Source organism: Manis pentadactyla, chromosome 13, assembly GCF_030020395.1.
Source record: "Manis pentadactyla isolate mManPen7 chromosome 13, mManPen7.hap1, whole genome shotgun sequence".
Taxonomy (NCBI): domain Eukaryota; kingdom Metazoa; phylum Chordata; class Mammalia; order Pholidota; family Manidae; genus Manis; species Manis pentadactyla.
Genome location: NC_080031.1, coordinates 5831011 through 5848457, shown reverse-complemented (window position 1 = coordinate 5848457; position 17447 = coordinate 5831011). Strand labels below are relative to the sequence as shown.

At 57.0% G+C, this 17447-nt stretch overlaps 2 protein-coding genes across 10 annotated transcripts; both read right to left on the bottom strand.

The window, feature by feature from the left end:
• Positions 1–256: 256 nt before the first annotated feature.
• On the bottom strand, positions 257–4703 carry NHERF4 (NHERF family PDZ scaffold protein 4). 3 transcript variants are annotated; one of them, XM_036920026.2, is made up of 11 exons: positions 4377–4703; positions 3980–4010; positions 3755–3828; positions 3255–3466; positions 2795–2984; positions 2563–2699; positions 2099–2303; positions 1727–1923; positions 1402–1629; positions 1058–1258; positions 257–808 (listed from the first exon to the last, which is right to left on the bottom strand). In XM_036920026.2, exons 1-11 carry the CDS (start codon positions 4390–4392, stop codon positions 779–781), a joined length of 1521 nt encoding a protein of 506 aa, XP_036775921.2. In that variant the 5' UTR covers positions 4393–4703; the 3' UTR covers positions 257–778. The 3 variants fall into 3 exon arrangements, with proteins under 3 accessions (XP_036775921.2, XP_057346319.1, XP_057346318.1); XM_057490336.1 differs by having other exon boundaries at positions 3980–4007; XM_057490335.1 differs by lacking the exon at positions 3980–4010 and having other exon boundaries at positions 4235–4703.
• A 169-nt stretch (positions 4704–4872) lies between these two features.
• NLRX1 (NLR family member X1) lies at positions 4873–16559 on the bottom strand. 7 transcript variants are annotated; one of them, XM_036920020.2, is made up of 10 exons: positions 15953–16084; positions 14161–14287; positions 13543–13612; positions 12972–13060; positions 11828–12447; positions 10622–11443; positions 7481–8076; positions 7114–7200; positions 6159–6410; positions 4873–5712 (listed from the first exon to the last, which is right to left on the bottom strand). In XM_036920020.2, the coding sequence occupies exons 2-10, from the start codon at positions 14228–14230 to the stop codon at positions 5394–5396; spliced, it is 2925 nt and encodes a 974-aa protein (XP_036775915.2). In that variant the 5' UTR covers positions 14231–14287; positions 15953–16084; the 3' UTR covers positions 4873–5393. The 7 variants fall into 7 exon arrangements, with proteins under 7 accessions (XP_036775915.2, XP_036775916.2, XP_057346315.1 ...); XM_036920021.2 differs by lacking the exon at positions 15953–16084 and adding an exon at positions 14898–15877; XM_057490332.1 differs by lacking the exons at positions 14161–14287; positions 15953–16084 and adding an exon at positions 16415–16515.
• Between the last annotated feature and the right edge of the window lie 888 nt (positions 16560–17447).

The window sequence follows — 17447 nt, the reverse complement described above, 5'->3', positions numbered from 1 at the left end:
CTCTCTAATCACAAGGTCTGTTCCCCTGGCAACCACACCCCTCTCCATCCTTAGGTGCTTTCTGAAAGTCATTTCATTAACAAAATGGGGTGCATTGAAAGGGGCTTGTTATGAATAATAGAAGATACCTTTAATACTCTCATTGCTTAGGAAGTTCCAAGGGTTTTAGGGCTTTGTGCCAGGAAAGAGTATGAAGACCAAATATATATATATATATATATTTTTTAAAGTGAAAAACAGCTATTTTTTTCCACTTCATTAATATTTAGTTTATTAAATCCAAAAATTTACATATTGCAGTTATACAATGATACTGAGTATTTCTAGTTTCTTTTTTTTTAATTGAAATATAGTTGATAATACAACACTATATTGGTTTTAGGTGTACAACAGCAATTCAACTGTTACACGTTATTACTAACATATATGTTATGAAATGCTCACTGTGATAAGTGTATAAATACATTTCTTATAAATCACAAAATCACACCACTCATCCTTCGGGCACAGCTCCCAAAGCCCCCAGGTGACGTCCTCTGGAATCAGACGGGAGGCTCACGAACGGGGACCAGAGGCCTTCTGGCCACACCCTTTCCAGGGATACAGGCCCATGGGAAGGGAGGGAGGGAGACCCTGGGCAATCCTGGGATGGGACGTGTCCAGAGTCGAGAGTTTCAGTCTCTTTTCAGCCTAAAGAGAGGGTCTCAGCCATTACCACCTCAGGCTGGAAATAGGGACAGGAGAGCCCCTGGGCAGGCGCGCGCCGAGCAGGGGAGCATTACAGCAGACCTGAGGCCAGAGCCGAGACCTAAGCCGAGGGAGAAGGGGGAAGGTCATCCAGGGCCCAGAGGAGTTCCTTTTCTCTGTCCCTACCTGTACTGAAATGCCAGGGATGGGGCTCACTCCGTGGGTCCCTGTGTCCCCACCTACCATGGCCTAGAGTCCCAAACTCTGTGCCTCACACTGCTTCACCGGCAGGCTCCCCGCTCTGCCTGTCTCTCTGGCTCCCCTCTGTCCTTCTGTGGCGTTCATGGTCCATCTGTCTCTTCCTCCTCACCTCTTGAGACCCCTGGGGAATCCAGGCTTCCCAGCCCTGCCAAGACCGGGCCGCCAGCTTCAGGCAGAGGGGCGGCTTAGCTTCAGCCAGCTGCTGAAGCTTCTCCGGGTCGTTCTCTCCACGCGTGGGATACCCATTCACCTCGAGAATTATGTCTCCCATTTGCAGTCCTGCCCGGTCGGCTGAGCCTCCTGGGGTCACCTGGCATGAAGAGGGGCATTACAGAACCTGGAATACTATGGGGAAGTATGCTGGGTGCTCTAAGACCCTGGGAGGGAAACAGAGGAAGGCTTGGCAGGAGGCAAATGATTACAAGGATCCAGGGTCCACAGGGTATCAGTCACCTGGGAGACAAAGAGACAGTGCCCACTGGCCACACAGCTAAGCCGGAAGCCATAGCCACCGCCAGGCCCAGGGTAGAGGACGCACTGGCAGGACCCACATGGGGCAAAAGGTGTGGCTGTGTCTTCAACTGGTGGGTCCTTGGTGTCAACCAGAAAGGTTGAGCAGATGTCCTGGGGAGAGGTAGGAACCTCTGGGCTCTCCAGGAAGAGGAGTGGGGATAAGCGAACCTGGAAGGAGGTGGATAGAGCAAACCTGTAGCTTCTCCCTCCATCTAAGCCCTGCTCCATTCCCACCCCACCCTAGCCTCTGCCCCTCAGCACGCACCATGCTGAAGAAGCGGTCAGCCTCTGGGTCAACGACGACGAGGGACACACAGGAGCCCTGTGCCCGGATCCTGGACACTGTTTCCTCATGGCCCAGCCCCTCCACGCTCTCCCCAGCCACAGCCACCAGCCGGTCCCCATCCTGCATCCCGGCCTTCTTGGCTGGCTGTCCGGGATCCACCTCCCACAGGAACTGCCCTGGACGTAAGACATCCTCACTTTTCCTCTCGCAGGCCCAGGACATTGTGTGTGCACCAGGGGACTGACCCAGGGAGTCGGTGGCCCAGGGCTGGGGGTCAGCCAGGGAGCCCACTTACGTGCACTGTAAAGCGTATATGTACACTTGTATGCCCACCCCAGGTGACCCACTCACCGAGCTGACCGTCAAGGCCCTTCTCTTCCCGGAGCAGGAACCCAAAGCCCTGGGGCCCTTTCTCCAGGTGCAGACAGCGGGGTTTGTTGGGCAGAGCCCGGCCTTCTGCCAGGGGTGCGGCCAGCGGCATTCCCAGCCGGCGACACTGCTCCTCCACCTCTGGCCCGACCACCAGCAGGGTCACCTGCTCTCCACTTTGCCAAATCTGTGGGGACCCAGCAGGGTATCAGCATTAACCACTTGGGTGGGTGGGGCAGAGGCAGGCTCCTCCTCACAGCCCCTCTTCGCAGGCCCAGGAACAAAGCATTAAGGACAGGAGAGAGAAGGCCTAGCATGGACTGTAAAGGGAGGGATGGCGAAGGAGGCACAGGGCAGGTTAGGCGTGTGGGAAAGAGCCGGCTTCCGGAGGCAGGGCCCCTGTCCAGACGGGTGATGGGTGGGGCTGGATGGGCACGCAGCTGTACCTTCCTGCTGAGCCGGCTATGAGTGAACCTCTCTACACCGACCCCGTTCACTTCCAGCAGTCGGGCTCCAGGGGGCACCCCTGCCCTCTCAGCGGCTCCTCCAGGACTCAGCCCCAGCCAGAAGTGACCCTGCTGCCCTGGGAGCCGAAAGAGAAGCAAGCTTCAGGCTGCATCTGTCTAGAGCAGGGCTGAGACCGCCCTCCTGACCTCCCTCCCGAGCCTCTAAGCTCACTGTAGGTGATACTGAAGCCAAAGCCACCCTCATCTTTCACTATGTGGCACAGCCGGGGCCGGACCCCTGGGCCGAGAGTAGGACAGAGGTGGGCATCATTCCCCTGCTGAGCTCGGGTCACATCATGCACGTGCTGCGTCCAAACCGTCAGCAGCACCCGAGGGCCACTGGCCCGGATGTGGCGGACCACCTAAACAGAGGGCACGTGGGTAAGGTCGGGGCCGGTCCCGCTTGCCAGCTCCGCCTCCCTGGAATCTCTATTTTTCACCACAGAAACCAGCTCTCTGGATGCCTTCACCCAAACATTCCAACCCGGGAACCCAGTCCTGGAAGGTGAGAGAGGTTGGGGCTTGGACACTGCCCCCAAGTACCCGGGAAGGTGACCAACCAGCATCTTTCCCAGAGAGAGAAGGGCTGCAGCATGGCTCCTGCACCAAAGGGAGCCCCAGCCCAGCCTCACCACTGCATACTCTTCATGCTCCACCACGTGGTTGTTCACCCCCAGGATCCGGTCTCCTTCCTGCAGACCCTGGCGCTGGGCAGAGGTGCCTGGCTCCACCCTGCACACCACAGGCCCGGCCCCGCCCAGCTCCTGCTTCAAGTGGAACCCAAAATTCCTGCCATTCTCTTTGCTCAGCAGACAGAAGCGAGGCAGCTCCAGGCTCCAGAGACCTGGAGGGGGAGGGGGGCAGCAGAAAAGGGGGAGTGGAAGGACGTGGCCCAAGTACAAGTCACTCGCCCCCAGCAGACCCTGTCCCAGTGACAGGCTTCTACCCTGTCCGGTACTGGGCAGTGCTAAACACCACGTGGGCGGTGGCTGGAAGACCACCTCCTCCTAATTAACTTCCACCAAGGCTGTCATCAGAGGGGGTCAGAGGGAGGGGTTGCCAAGGAGACAGGGGGCTGTGTAGAGTCTGGTATCTCTGGGGAAAGGAGTTGCCCAGGGGGTGAGAGGGTTACCAGAGAGGTCATGGTCTTCCACCAGGGAGAGGACAGGATTATCAATGCCCAGCTTCGGGTTAAACTCGAACTTCCTGCGAGGAGGCAAGGTGACCAGGTAGGAGGAAGCTGACATCCGGACTTGGGCCCCGGGCCCGATGATATGAGGTGCGAGGGCAGCTGCAGAGCCTCCCCACCTCCGGTCCCCTCCTCCCTTGCCCCAAGCCCTCACAGCTCAGCACTTACAGAGGTAACAAGGCCGCGTCCTGAAGATCTGCTGGGCAAAGAAGGGGTGAGAGGAGAGGCACATTCTCCCCCCGACCCCTCTTCCAGGGCCATTCCTGAAAGGACTTAGGGGAACCCCCAACTCAGGACCTGCCCCTGCCTTTCTGCTCCAGAAGGGTCTTCCCTTCCTCTTCCTCCCCCTCCCAAGACCGTGGCACAGAAATCTGAGCGTATCAGTATGGGGCGTGGACCAGAAAGACAGACTTACCCACTCACCTCTTCTCTCCTAACTTCCAGTCTCTTTGCCTCGGGGCTCCAAGCCCCAACATAGAGTGTGCCCTGGTCCCAAAGCCCCAGCCTCACAATCTGCCCCCTGACTGTCCTCAAGTCCCCTCCGAGGGTTTCTCCCTCCTCCTACCTGTGGCTGCCTCCATAGCTGGATCAGCGACCCAGTGCTCGGTGTGGGGCCAAGGTCCATTGAAAGCAGCTGACCCTCCCACCTACCCTGCCCTGTCCCGTCACACCTCCTTGAAGACACTGCCTTGGAAGCAGGGGGATAATGGTTAACAGGAGGAGAATCTTATCATCCTCTGGGGAAGTGTGCACGTTCCTCCTGCCCCCATTCCTGGGCCTCAACTTTCTCCCGAGGCTCTGCTGCTGTCTCAGCTCCTGCTCTGTGCAAAGAAAGGTAGGTGCTGACTATTCTACTTCTAAGCATGGGGTAAGTACGAATGAAAAGGCCAATCTCCCACCGCACCCCACTCCAGTATCTTGTCTGTGGGCTTCCCAGCCCTCACTGCCTCTGAACCTAGTATCCAAGAACCACTCCCAACAGAAAGCGGTCAGTCGTTTAACCAGAATGACCAAGAACAGTACCCTTTTCCTTGAAAGCACCACACGAGGAAATGCTCACAGTAAGTGGAAGACACACAGCTTTTTAATGGAAGCACACATGCCCGCAGGGGCCTCTGAGCACCAGTACCCTGAGTGTCCGGAGAAAGCACTAATGAGGGAGCAAAGTGGCTGTGGGCACCCTCACCGTCCCCAGATACACATAAAGGCAAAAGGTGGAGGTCCCCCAACACATCCACACGGCAACACCCCTGGCTGGACAGACGTAGGAAGTGGGCCTCCTGTGGCACAACCAAGGATGCTCTGAGAGGAGAGCTCGTTGAGGTTGGTGGTGGTGCTATCAGGCAGTCTGGCCACCAAAATGCCCCGTCCTTCAGTCCTTCTAGCTGAAGGGAGAGGAGGCATGTTCCAGGGAAATTCTAGGCTTGGCAGCAGTGGTCACACAAAGCCCTGGAGGGCAACTGGCATAGCCAAGCCCATTCCTTTGCCTCCAGCCCCAAAGGGATCTTTCTAGAAGGAATAGTGCAAGTGAAGAGGCCCCCCAGGGAAGGGGTCACACAGCTAGGTGCTGGCTGCCGCTGTCTCAGCTTCCAGAGCCTCCCAGCTGTCCCAGGAGAGCCCTGACCTCGCCCTCCACCCGCAGCAGCTGGGCCTTGCGCCAGGGGTTAAGGGTGGCTCCTCGGCTGTCTTCCAGATCCTGCAGCAGGAGCTCAAGGTGGCGCTGCACCCGGCCCCGATCCCAGCTGTTGAGGTTCCTCTGGACTTCAGAAAGGATCACCGACCAGTACTCGGACACTGCTGTCCCCTCGGTCAGCGACACCACGACCCGGGCACCTTTCGTGGTGCCCCCCAAGTCCCGCAGCACCTGGCGGCCCTCCGAGCTCAGCTCGTTGAAGTAGAGGCTGGCAGGAGAGAGAAGAGAAATGCCATCCAGCAGGGCTCTCAGAAGGAGAGGAAGACGGTGGTTTAGGGCGGGTGTCGGGTGTCTCCCAACTCATCCTCTGGCTATGGAAATGTGATGGGGTATCTGCAACAAGCCAGAGGTGGAGGGTGGTGGCCTGTAGAAGGCAGGGATGACTCTAGAATTCAGCAGGACCAGGGACAGTAGGAATGAGGCCAACAGGAGGCTCGGAGAAATCGCCTTAGGGAATCAGGGCAGCATAAGGGACCATCAGTGGGGTGGGTTGGCTCGAAGCAGGTCCATAAGTGTCAGTCAGAAGCCAGGACTAGGGGCAGGCCTAGGTGCGCCCCCACCGTAGGGGAAACACAGCAGGCGAGGCACGGAGGGCTGAGAGGCGGGGGAAGACTGCCGGCTCGGGTGGGGCATGGGACCCGGGACAAGACTCACTGCAGCAGCTCCAGGGAAGGGTGCTCCCGGGCAGCCGTGGCCAGGGCCAGGGCTGCTGTGTCACCAGCACCATTGTAGGCCACGTTCAGCTCCTGAAGCTGTTGGTTACGGTCCAGCTGGGCAGCCAGCAGCTCCAGGCCCTCGTCCCCAAGGCCCGTGTGCAGCAGGGACAGGTGTGTCAGCGAGGTGTTTCCGGCCAGCCCCTCCACCAGCACGGCCACCCCCGCAGCCGTCAGCGGGTTGTTGGAGAGCCTAGGCCACAAGCACCGCAGGGTTACGAGGGCCCATGGTAGATGCCTTGTGCTGGGCATCAGGACTTGGGTCAGAGGGTGTACAGCCTGCAACAGAGATGAGCCTGGACACACAGAAATGCAGGCCCAGGAGAAGAGGCCAGAAAAAGGGGGCATGGCCCCCTGCAGGGGAGGGAGAGGGGACAGAAGCTGGCTTCTCCTCTCCCCTCCCCCTTCCTCTCAGTTGTTACCATCTCCTTTCCTCCTTTTCCTCCTCTTTCTGAGATCTGGCTTCCCCATCCTCCCCTCCCCCCACGGCCTCGTCATTTACCTCCCCTTATTCCAACTAGAAATCAGTCAACACTCTGGGAGTATCTCCTGAATGCCCAGCATCAGAGTCGTCCTTCAAGGTGACAGGGAAAATCCTGGGAGGGGATCAGTGGCACTGTTACCAGGCAACAGGCCTGGGTATTAGTCTGCCCACTCCTTCCCCAGGCTGACTTTAGCCATGGGAGAGGCTTTCTTAGCACCTCTTGTTAGTGGCATCTTCCTCCCGTCCTGCCGCTCTAACTGGACCTGGGGGAGCAGGACGGGGTCCAGACTCCCACTCCCTGCACTACACCATGAGTGAGCCTGTGCCAGCTATGCTGTGAGGCAAGAGGCTCACTCTTGACCTTAGCTGCCCGCCAGGATGGCCAGAGCCGCCCTCCGCCCAGGGCACTCACCGCAGGGTGGTAATTTGGCATTGGTCATGCAGCAGCAGGTCTCGGAGGTCCCTGCACGCCTCAGGGCCCAGGCTGTTGAGTTGCAAGCTGGAGCAGAAGGTGGCGGGGGAGGTGAGAAACCAAGGAAGGAGTGTGGCATAGAACCTACCCATCCCTGTGCCCCTTTCTTACCATGCTGCCTCTTACAGTCCACACCTCCTGCCCTCCCTTCTGTGGCTCTGTGGCTCCTGCTGCCTCCACCCACAACAGACTTCCTCCTTCCATTCCTGGCCCTTCCACACCCCCTCCGGTTTCCCTAGCACCTCCTCTTGCCACCTCTGCATCCCCAGCCTCTCCTTCACAGCTCTGCACGAGCCCGGGTCCTCACCCCAGCTTGCGGGCACGCAGGAGGACAGGCATGAGTGTGCGCAGCCCAGCAGGGGCCAGCTGGCAGGAGGCCAAGTTCACCTCGTCCAGGGCGTGCCTTCCGCTGCCCAGCACAGCAGCCACCACCGAGCACTTGAGGGGTGTCATGCGCACACCCGCCAGGTTGAGCCGGCGCAGGGAGCTGAGCACCTCAGCGGAGAAGCGCTGATTCTGGAACTCGTAGTGGAAGAAGAGGTGGTCAAGGAGCTCCGAGGGGGGCAGCACCTGCCGGCCCAGCTTGCCCAGCTTCTTCTTGATGGCCTGGGCATTCTCCAGGGCATCCAGGTTCTTGATGGGGCAGCCGAGCTGAGCCAGCATGGCACGGTTGTGGGCGGCAAGAAGTCCCCCCATGAACATGGGGAAAAGCTCAAAGACCTCATCGTCGGGGGGCTCATCAGGGTGGCGGCGGGGGCCCTCCACGCCCAGGATGCTGGCCCCCATCTGGTCCAGGACGTCGTCGTTGTAGTAGTCCTCCTCTCGGAACATCTCCAGCACCATGGCCTGGGCCACGGCCTCGCGGCTCTTGCCCACCACACGCCCGAACACTCCTGGAACCACCTGGGAAAGGAAGTGGGGAAGGTGCTGCAGCCTCCTGAGCACCCTGAGTGCGCTCTCCTGGACAGCTCCAGCATTGCCGTCGCCCCTGAGCTCGCAGCAGGATTTGTCTGACCGCACTACACCCTCCCCTGCTGCATCACCTTGCGTGGCTCCCCATGGCCCGTGTGGATAGGGAAGTTTTCATCATCTGGCCTGATTTGACCTCTCCAGATTCATCTCCCAACATTTGTCTCAGGCCCTCCGGACATTGGGAAATTCTTTTTCCCAAAAACCCCATACATTTTAAGCCCAGGAGGTGATGGGAAGGAACTGGCAAATATGATACATTTAGTTTGAGACTAGGCTGGGTGTATAAATACATCACCATCTTCGATGACATCATCATCATTGAGAACAATAGTGACTGCTGTTCCTCCTGCTCCGTCAAGGACCTGGGTGCCTTCCTTGCGGGCCTCTCACCCTCACACGCTCCACCTCTGAACTTTTGCTTCTCCCTCTCTCTCTTTTTGGTAACAGTGCCAAGGTTTCTCTTCTTCAGAGCTGCACCCCCTTCCTGGGGTATTTTCACCCCCAGTCCTTCTCCAGGCTAAACCTCCAGGGGTCAGGCTAAAGGCCCTCCCTGCAGAGAGGCTTCCTTATTCTGCCATCCAGTTCCCCCATTCCCACCCTTCCACAGCGCCTGGAACTTTGCTTTCCAGACACTTTCTGTAACTTTTAATTACATGATTACACTGACATGTCTGTGGTCAGACTGATCAGAAAGGGCAGAAGCCTGGGGTTTTGTTCGCTGTTTCTTCTCAGAATCTAATACATTGCCTGGCACACGGCAGGCACGCGAATACTTGTTGAAGAAATGATCGTTTGGGAGTTGGTGATGCCCCTCCCATCCCGGAGGTGGTTCTGAAAGGAAAGGAGGGTCTGTTCCTCTGGCAGGAGTCACGAGGTGGTTTTGTGGCATCTCCTCTAAGGTCTGGTCTTGTTTTTCTCACTTTTTATAGGTGAGGTTCCTGTCATGAAGGTTTTAGTGCTCCTCCCCCAATACATCATCTGGTGATGAGATGAGAAAAAGTCACTCGGTGAAGCTGACTCAACAGAATCATGAAGAAACAAAGGGGACCTGTCCTCTGCTAGGCAGCACTCCCTCCAAGAGGGCTTGGGGAAACGGGGCCAACGATTCAGGCGCGCCCTCAAACAACTGCGGGGCTTTCTGCATCCCATCAGGAGACCACCTCTCACTGCATCCAGAAAAGGCGGGCACATCCTCAAAAGCACGGGGTGGCCTCAGCTGTGGCCATTGCTTCTCTGTCGGAGGTGATGGTGTGAGAAGGGGTGGGCTGCCTGAGACGGTTTTTATGTTTAACAATTAAATAGCACCACTACGTGTCATGTCCTGAGGATGAATACATTTAGTCTTCATATTAGGCCATTGATATAGAGTCTGTTATTTATCCCCACTTAACAGATAAGGACTGTGATGCACAGAGATGTTAAGTAACTTGTCCAAAGTCACATAGCTACTAAGTGGTAGAACCTGGATTTGAACCTAGGCAGCAGCACTTCTGAATCTCTGTTCTTAACCCTTGTGCTTTGCTGCCTATAAAAAGGAAAATTTGTTAAAGTTTTGCCAGCACTGACCGGAGCTCTGCTTCCTTAAGACCAGTTACCGGAACATTCCTAGAGAGAACCAAGGTTACCTAGCAAGGCACCATAGCTTAAAAGAAATAGCCATAATACATCAGTAAATTTTGCCAGAAAGAGCACAGGACTCAGAATCATAAAACCTAGACTCAGATCCCAGCTATTCTATCAACTATACGAGTGACCTTGGACAAGTGACTTAGCCTCTGTGAGCCTCCATTTCCTCATCTATAAAAGGGATCATAACAGTATTTCATTTACAAGGCACCTGAAATATATCAGCAGAGAATGAATCCTTCTTCCCCTCAAAAAACTCTGTGCATCTGTCCTGCTCAGAGAACAGTCCTCAGGCCTGTAATGCGGTTTCTGGAGCAGACCTGTTCTCTGGCCGGACTGTCCTAAGCCAATTACCAGTGCCATTTATCCTCCTAATATAAATGAATAAAATGGCATCTGTTTTATAAACTTGTCTCTGGTGATTTACTTAGGATGAGTCAGCACTCCCGGAGTTGGATCACTTCTAGAGGAACAGATATAATCAAGCTTCTGGATCTGCAAAGCAGAGGACAGAACCTGGCCTGTAGTGACCCCTGCATCCCAACAATAAAGACCAGGAGAAGAGATGCAAACAGAAAACCCTCATTAGGGTTGCAGGTTCATTATTAAAGTCTCTGCACCCTCAGATTCCCCGCCTACCCCAACTTCCAAGCCTTCCCCAGCCTGTGGCTTCTCTCTCTCCCCCTTCCTTATGTCCCAATTCCACCAAAAGCTAGATTGCCCACATCTGAAGCTAGTGTCAAGAAGAGGATTGACAGCTATGCAGGAATTAGCAGATTCCTTCCAGGAGAGGAGCAAGGGGTGAAAGGAGAATGTGGGGCCTGACAGTCTGGGGTCCTGGGGCTATTACCTTGAGCAAGTTGAAGAGCAGAGGCAGGGCCCTCAGGGGCAGCAGCTTGGCCACAATGCCCAGGACCAGGCTGACGTCCTCCCCAACACGACCCACTAACTCAGACACTTCCTTGCCCACACGCTGCAGCGTCGTCTTACGCAAACCCAGCACGATGTAGAGTGCAGCCAGGTATTCCTGCATCGCAGGCACAGTGAACACAAAGGTGCCTGGGTGCCCCGGCTCCACACACGGAGCCAGGAAAAACCTCAGGGCATCCCGGCGGAAGACATGCAGCAGCTGAAACTCCTCTTCCATCCTGATGCCAGCTTCCAGGCAACCACGGACATCGTCTTCAGAGAAGTAGATCTTGCGGGAAGACACCCCCTCGTAGGCCAACTTGCCCATGGTTCGGGCTGCATAGGCCATCAGGGACAGCTTGGAGGGATCAGTGCTGTCCAGCATCTCCCCACTGAAGTTTAAACGCAGGAAGCTGGTGTAGATGCTCGTGAGGGTCTGTCCAGCTGGTACGGGGGCATGCAGGAAGTGCAGGGTGGCACAGACTAGCCAGCAATAGGATGGCAGGAAGCAGGCAGCAGTGATCTGGTGGTGCCCCTCCAGGTTCCGGGAGAGCATCTCTACCAGGTTGTCATGTTGAGCTGGTGTGGCTGAGACACCTGCACCCCCAGCACTGTACCTACAGTCTGGCTGGTTGAGGCGGAGCTGGAAGTAGAGCTTCTGCAGGTTGGTATCAGAGAAGCCACAGATCTCACCGTAGCGGCCCACATACTTGCTGGGGATGCGGCCAATGGCAGAGGGCCGGGTGGTCACCAGAATGCTGGCCTGGGAAGAGCATGGAGAGGGTTAAGAAAGACCTCGTTTGTCCTGGTTGCCTCACTCCCCAGGAAGCCCCTGAAGATTGAGTGTCCAAGAATGAAGATGATAAGGGCCATAAAAAGGATAACTAACAATTACTGAGCACCTACTAGGATCCAGGGCACTGTGCTAAGCACTTTATATGCAATATCTCATTTGATCAGTACAACTCAAGGAGAGAAGGAAACAGAAGCTTGGGGAAAGTTAATGACTTGCTCAAAGACATACAGCTGGGAAGTGAAGGGGCAGGATTTGAACTACCCCAGAGCCTATGCTCCTACCCAGGACCCAAAAATCTGTAAGGGTCAAGTCAGGGGCAGTGGTGGCAGGGTGGCACAAGGGGCCACTCACCTCCGGCAGCATGTATTTGCGCAGCAGGTTGACAATGATGGCAGCTGGTGCCTCTGGCTCCTCAGGGTCACTGCAAAGCCCGGTGCCAGCCAAGCGGAAGTCGAGGTTGAGCTGCTCCAAGCCGTGGAGCACAAAGAGCAGACGGGAACCAGCAGCAGCCATCAGAGGCAGAATCTCCTTCAGGGGTGTGTAGCGCTGGGCCACAAGCTGGCACAAGGAGGCTGGGGTGGGGCCCAGGGATGACAGGTCCTCGCAGGAGAAGGGGATGAGCAGCTCGAAGGCTGGCAGCCGCCCGTAACACCAGTCCAGGACCATCTTGCGCACCAACGTGCTCTTCCCTGTGCCCACGGTCCCGTACAGCACCACTGTCTGCACCCGGCGCCCACAGGCATCTGGGTCAAAGAGCTGAGACAGGGCCAGTGGGGGGAGCCCGGCCAGGCGTGGCTGATGCTCCAGGACCAGCTCTGCTGGTGGGTGAAGCAGGTCATCAGGGGTGCTCTCGCGAATCACAGGGTCTACATGGACCGTGTCTAGTGCAAAGGTTGGGCCAAACTGGCGCTCCTCCCTGGGCAGCCGACTGAACCACTCGGCCAGGTTCCTGCGGTGCCGCTGGATAGCTTCTAGATGGGAAGGCAAGGGGGCAGGGAAAGGGGTCAGAAGATGCAGCTGAGGGCAGGCCATGGTGGTGGTAAAGTCAGGCAGCAAGAGGAGCTGCGGGGGTGCAGACTGGGGCTGGGCACACAGGACTCCCTCAGAAAATAGACTGCCCAGGAAGTTTGGAACCCCTGTGGCAGAAAGTGGGGAGCCACCAGACAAGTGAGGCTGAACCTGAGCTGACTGGTATGGTTACCTGCATGCAATCTTCGCCTGACTGCTAGACCCAGTTTGCTGACAGCAGGGATGAGGCATGCCTCCCAGCACTTTGTACATGGTCAGTGTACATTGCTCAAGGAAGGGATACATGGACAGATGGGTGATGGGGTGAAGGAGGGTGAGTCCACTGATGGAGATGGCAGTGGATCCTCTATGCTTCCTCTTTCCTGCCTGCTTCTCCCTCCAGCCCCTCTCCCCATCTGCCCCTCACCTCCCTCTGGGATCCCAGCCAGCCCCTCTCCTCAGGCTGATGGAAGAGCCAGTCCTTTACCAGCTGCAGAGATGCTCCGGAACAACTGTCCATGCCTCCCTGAGGGGGGACCATTTCTGGCTGAGCTTCCACAGTGGCGTATAAAGGCCCTGAGAGCAAAGAGAAGGGATGAGCTGGGGCTTGGTTACTGGGCTCAGCCTCTGCACAGGCTCAGCAGCCAGGCCTGTCTGGACTGATGACTTCTGGCTTCCTGAGATCCAGACCTGACGCTGGCCACCCAAGTCAACAGCCTTGTTTGACTCTCACACCCTTCCCAAGGACTAAGGTCTGGCCCCTAGCCCTCCAGCCCCCGGCTGCTGCCCACCTGCCTGTCTGGAACTCAGGCTGGCCACTGCCAGACTCCACCCATTTCCCACAGGTCCTCCCTCTGGCCGACCACTGTGACTTGCACTATAGATGATATAAACCAACTTCCTCTTAGGCTTGCTAGCTGACTCTGTACCCTCCCTCCATGCTCCCCCAGGGGTGAACCAACCTCCCAGCAGGGGACGAAGCTCTCTCCAAGTCCTGACCCTTCCCAGGCTATGCTGCTGTGCCCAGATATGTTCTCAGATATGACATGCAGGCTCACCTATGGGGTGCAAGGGGAGGCTCCCCTTTAAGGGGCCAACTCCAGTGCATCGGGAAAGGGACATGTTCCTCTAAAGAGAAAGAAAGAAATAGCGCCCAGATCCCATCCACATCCCCCCACCAATACAGAGACCCCAGGTCTACATCAAATCCCTCAGTATGGGCTCTCAAAGCATCATGTACTGCCCCTCTGTAGCAATTACTATACAGTTTTATAGTTCACTGTGCAATTATTCGATTAACATTCATTTCTGTTCCCCGCCTCCGTGAGAGCAGGGATCAATTCTGTTTTTGTTCACAGTTGTACATTCAGAACACAGCACATGGTCTGGCACATAGCACACACTCAGTAAATATTTGTTGAATGCAAAATGAAATCAGACAAGTATTCCTGGACTTATGTAGCTACAGAGACCCTCAAAGATCATCTAGTCCAACCTCCTTATTTTAGGATGGCAGAGACGAAGCTCGGGGAGGTGCGGCAACTTGCCCAAGGCCAAAGGCTACTGAATCACAGAACCAGGACTCCCACAACCGGTGTCTGGATCCCTGCCCTCCTGGAGGCACCACCTGGACTCTGAAGAGGGAGTAGGAACAGAAACCCCTGCTTCCTGCTCACCTGGTGTCTGGAGTAATCTGCCCAGACCAGAGCCCCAAGAGGCTCTGGGCAAATGGCGGCCCCACCTCATGGCAGAAAAGAAGGTCAGAGCCCAGGAGACTTAGCACAGCACTTCTATCCTGTTGCCCTGCAAGGAGACTGGTGTGGATGGACCACATACACCCCCCACCTTCCTGCCCGCCCCGCCCCGTGCAGGCCAAGGAAGGGCCTTCGTCCTCAGAACAGTGTCAGCCTTTCCAGCGTCAGCATCGCCAAAGCCCCACCATGGCCCTCAGATCGCCTCCCTAAGTCCCCCACCTGAGTGATCCCATTTTATCTCCTACCACCTATTGGCTCTCCCCTGAGCCTTCACTAACGCCTCTCTCCTGAGTTCCAGCCTAGTGAACTGCTTTATTTAAGTGTCCTTTTTTTTTTTTGGCTTGGCTGCCAGCAAGCTCAGATGAGTCCAGTGTGCATTTTCAGTGACTTTTCTGAGCTTACCTTTTCCACGGACAATCATCTCCCTGCTCTGTGTTTGTTCCCTAGCTATCAGGTCCTTCTAGCTGAGTTTTAATGGTTTTCTCATTTTCTCTTCTCTATGACTTTGAGGCTGGCATAAATAATGAATAAATAAATAAATGAACTTCCCACTTGACATCAGCAGATGGATACCTTGTCCATGCTTTAAACTTCAGAACTGCAGAACTGAACTCCTTGCCCCTCCCCTTCACTGCATATCTTCCCATCACACCACTTACACTAGAAACCTGGCCTCTTTGTCTTGAAGCCCTTCTCCCCTCCTTCAGATGGTGGAAACAGTCCTACCCCCTGCTTTGCCAGCCTTTGTACTACATGAGGCTACTGCTCCTGTAGGACCTCAGATTCTCCGCAGACTTCTGGGACTCCCTTCTCCTACTGGCCTCTGCGTTCAGTCTCACCCATTTCAATTCCTCACCCAGCCACCAGTCACCTCCCTGAAGTCCTAAGTTACATACAGAGCCCAGGCACCTGACCCACACAAGCCACTTTTCTGAGCTTGCCCCCAACCCTCTGAATTCTTGCTGAAACTTTCCTAATTTTGTTCGTGCACTTCCTTCAGTTTGAAATGACCTTCCTCCCCTGTCAGAATCCTACCCAGTCTTTTAAGACCTGCCCAAAAGTCCTGTCTCCTCAGACGTCTTTCCTGACCCCTCCGGATCTCCCCGTTAATGGAGCCTGCTGCTTGTTGGCACCTGGACTCCAGTGAGGTGTGGCTCCTCGAGGGCAGAGCGCACTGCGGGAGAACTGGTGGTGTGGGCCCACCTGCCAGCAGGGCCAACCGGGGGAGGAGCAGGCTGGGGCTCAGGGCAGGGGTCCCAGGGGCTGGAGAAGGGCTAAGGGAGGGCCCTGGAAAGCTGAGAAAGCTCGGGGAAACTAGCTCAGTGGGATAAAATCGGATTCCAGGGCTACTGACTCAGGATGGAATTGGCCGAGGGGATTGGGGTAGTTAGAGCAATTCTCCAAAGATCCCCCCAGGGCTCCGGGGCAGTGAGAAAAGGAGGAGGCACAGCAGGGAAAGTACAGAGTCTGTGGTCCCCCAGGTCCAGAACTCGTCTCCCCGCACTGGGTCCCAAACAGCTCTCCCAGCTCCAGGAGGCTGCAGAGCCTGCCCGGCTACCCACCACTCAGCGCGCCGGCCCTGCCCTGCCCTTCCCGGCAGTGAACTCTCAGCAGCGGCCCAGCACCCGCCCCCGCGCCGCCCGCCCGGCCCCCGGCCCCGCCGAGCGCAGCAGCCCGGCCCGGCGAGGGGCGGCGGGGCTGGCTAGGCCTTTACCCAAGGGGGCCCGGCCCGAGAGCCCGTCGCCCGCCTGCGTCTCCCGTCGCTCCCAAAGGCCGCTTCCTGTTCGCCTGGCGTCCGGCCCGGCCGCGGGCCCGGCGAGGACGAGCCCAGGGTCGGGCCCCGCGGGGTCTGTCCGGGGCGGCAGGGGACCGCAGAGGGGCCGGGCGCCGGCGGAGCAGGCCCGGAGCGGGGGGCGGGAACTCCTCCCCACCCGTCCCGCCGCCCCGCCCTCCGCCCCGCCCTCCGGGTGCAGCCTCGGCCCCGGCGGGCCCTGCCGCCCGCACTGCCCCCTGCAGGCTACCCAGCGCCGCTCCCGCCCCTGCGCGGGCTGCTCGTTAGGCCCATTTTACGGATGAAGGAACTGCAGCTCAGAAGGGTGGAATGACTTTGGCGGCGGCCGACTCAGTTAGGAAGTGGTAAAGCCAGACCAGGAATCCGGCGTGTGGGTCCGCCTACCTCACGCCCTGGCCTTCCAGAGGCTTCCACCTCCTGGTGGAGACCCGAGGCACGGCCTTGCGGGGTCCTCCCTTCTGTACCGGGCTCTCCGCAGACCCCGGACCTCTGGGTATGGCTTCTGGTTACTTTGGTCAAGGAAGGAGGAAGAACGGAGGCTGAGGGGCAGCTCCCACCCCAACCTGCTCTTCCTGTCTGACACCCAGTCATGGTCTCGCCTTGGGGCTTCCTGGTCCTCAAAGCCGCCGCCCTCATCCCTGTGCTTCCTACGGGGCGCACCCAGGGGCCACGTAGCTGATGGAGGAGCTACCCGCCACCCACAGCCAGGGCCCGCCTCCACATGCAAACAGGTGCAGGGAACAGGTGTGCCCCAGGGCACTCAGAGAGGGAGAGAGAGAGGCACTCAGGGCAGGGCTGGGGGAGGGCTTTGGGGTCTCTGCTCTTCATCCAGACTGAAGATGCTGCTGTTTCATTTACGCATGAAGACGTGTGCTCATTCACTGAACACATGGTATTGGGCTAGTACCGAGCAACCAGAACAAGCAGGCAGGAAACAGACCATAGCAGTCGCCCTCCAGGGGGCCCAGAAGATGAACTCAGAGGCAGACAGAAGCCTTAGGAAAGACTGGGAGAGGAAGTCACTAACTGCCTCTGGCAGAGAAGGTGACATTTGAAAAAAAATAAGTCAGGGAAGGGAAGGCCACTCCAGGCAGCAGGGAAAATGGCACATTTTCATTTTAAGAGAAGTTCTGAAAGGGGATTAAAATGGGATGAGGGAGGGGAGGTAGAGCAGCACCATGACTGTAGTCCCAGGCTGACATTTCCTGAGAAACGGGGGCACTCCTGTAGCTTCACTCCACTTAACTTGCCATGAGAGGCAGGCGGCAGGCCCCTGGCTGCAGCTACTGGACACAGCTCCGAGCAAGCCATTCCCCTCTCCCGCTTCCCCCAGCAGCTGTGACAGCCATGTAGGTTTACTGATAACATGTAATTTGACTGGCCTTTTGCAGACAGTCTTGCTGCGGAAATGTGCTCT

Bases quoted from the DNA above. Each gene is read 5' to 3' on its own strand.
- NHERF4 (XM_057490335.1), bottom strand. From the start codon at position 4,287: ATGTTGGGGCTTGGAGCCCCGAGGCAAAGAGACTGGAAGTTAGGAGAG. The intron at 3,467-3,754 runs GTAACCCTCTCA...CTCCCCCTCCAG, and splicing joins GGAAGACCATGACCTCTCTG to GTCTCTGGAGCCTGGAGCTG. The intron at 2,700-2,794 runs GTGAGCTTAGAG...TTCGGCTCCCAG, and splicing joins TGGCTTCAGTATCACCTACA to GGCAGCAGGGTCACTTCTGG.
- NLRX1 (XM_036920020.2), bottom strand. From the start codon at position 14,230: ATGAGGTGGGGCCGCCATTTGCCCAGAGCCTCTTGGGGCTCTGGTCTG. The intron at 13,061-13,542 runs GTGAGCCTGCAT...CTTTGCTCTCAG, and splicing joins CCTCCCCTTGCACCCCATAG to GGCCTTTATACGCCACTGTG. The intron at 11,444-11,827 runs GTGAGTGGCCCC...TGCTCTTCCCAG, and splicing joins GCAAATACATGCTGCCGGAG to GCCAGCATTCTGGTGACCAC.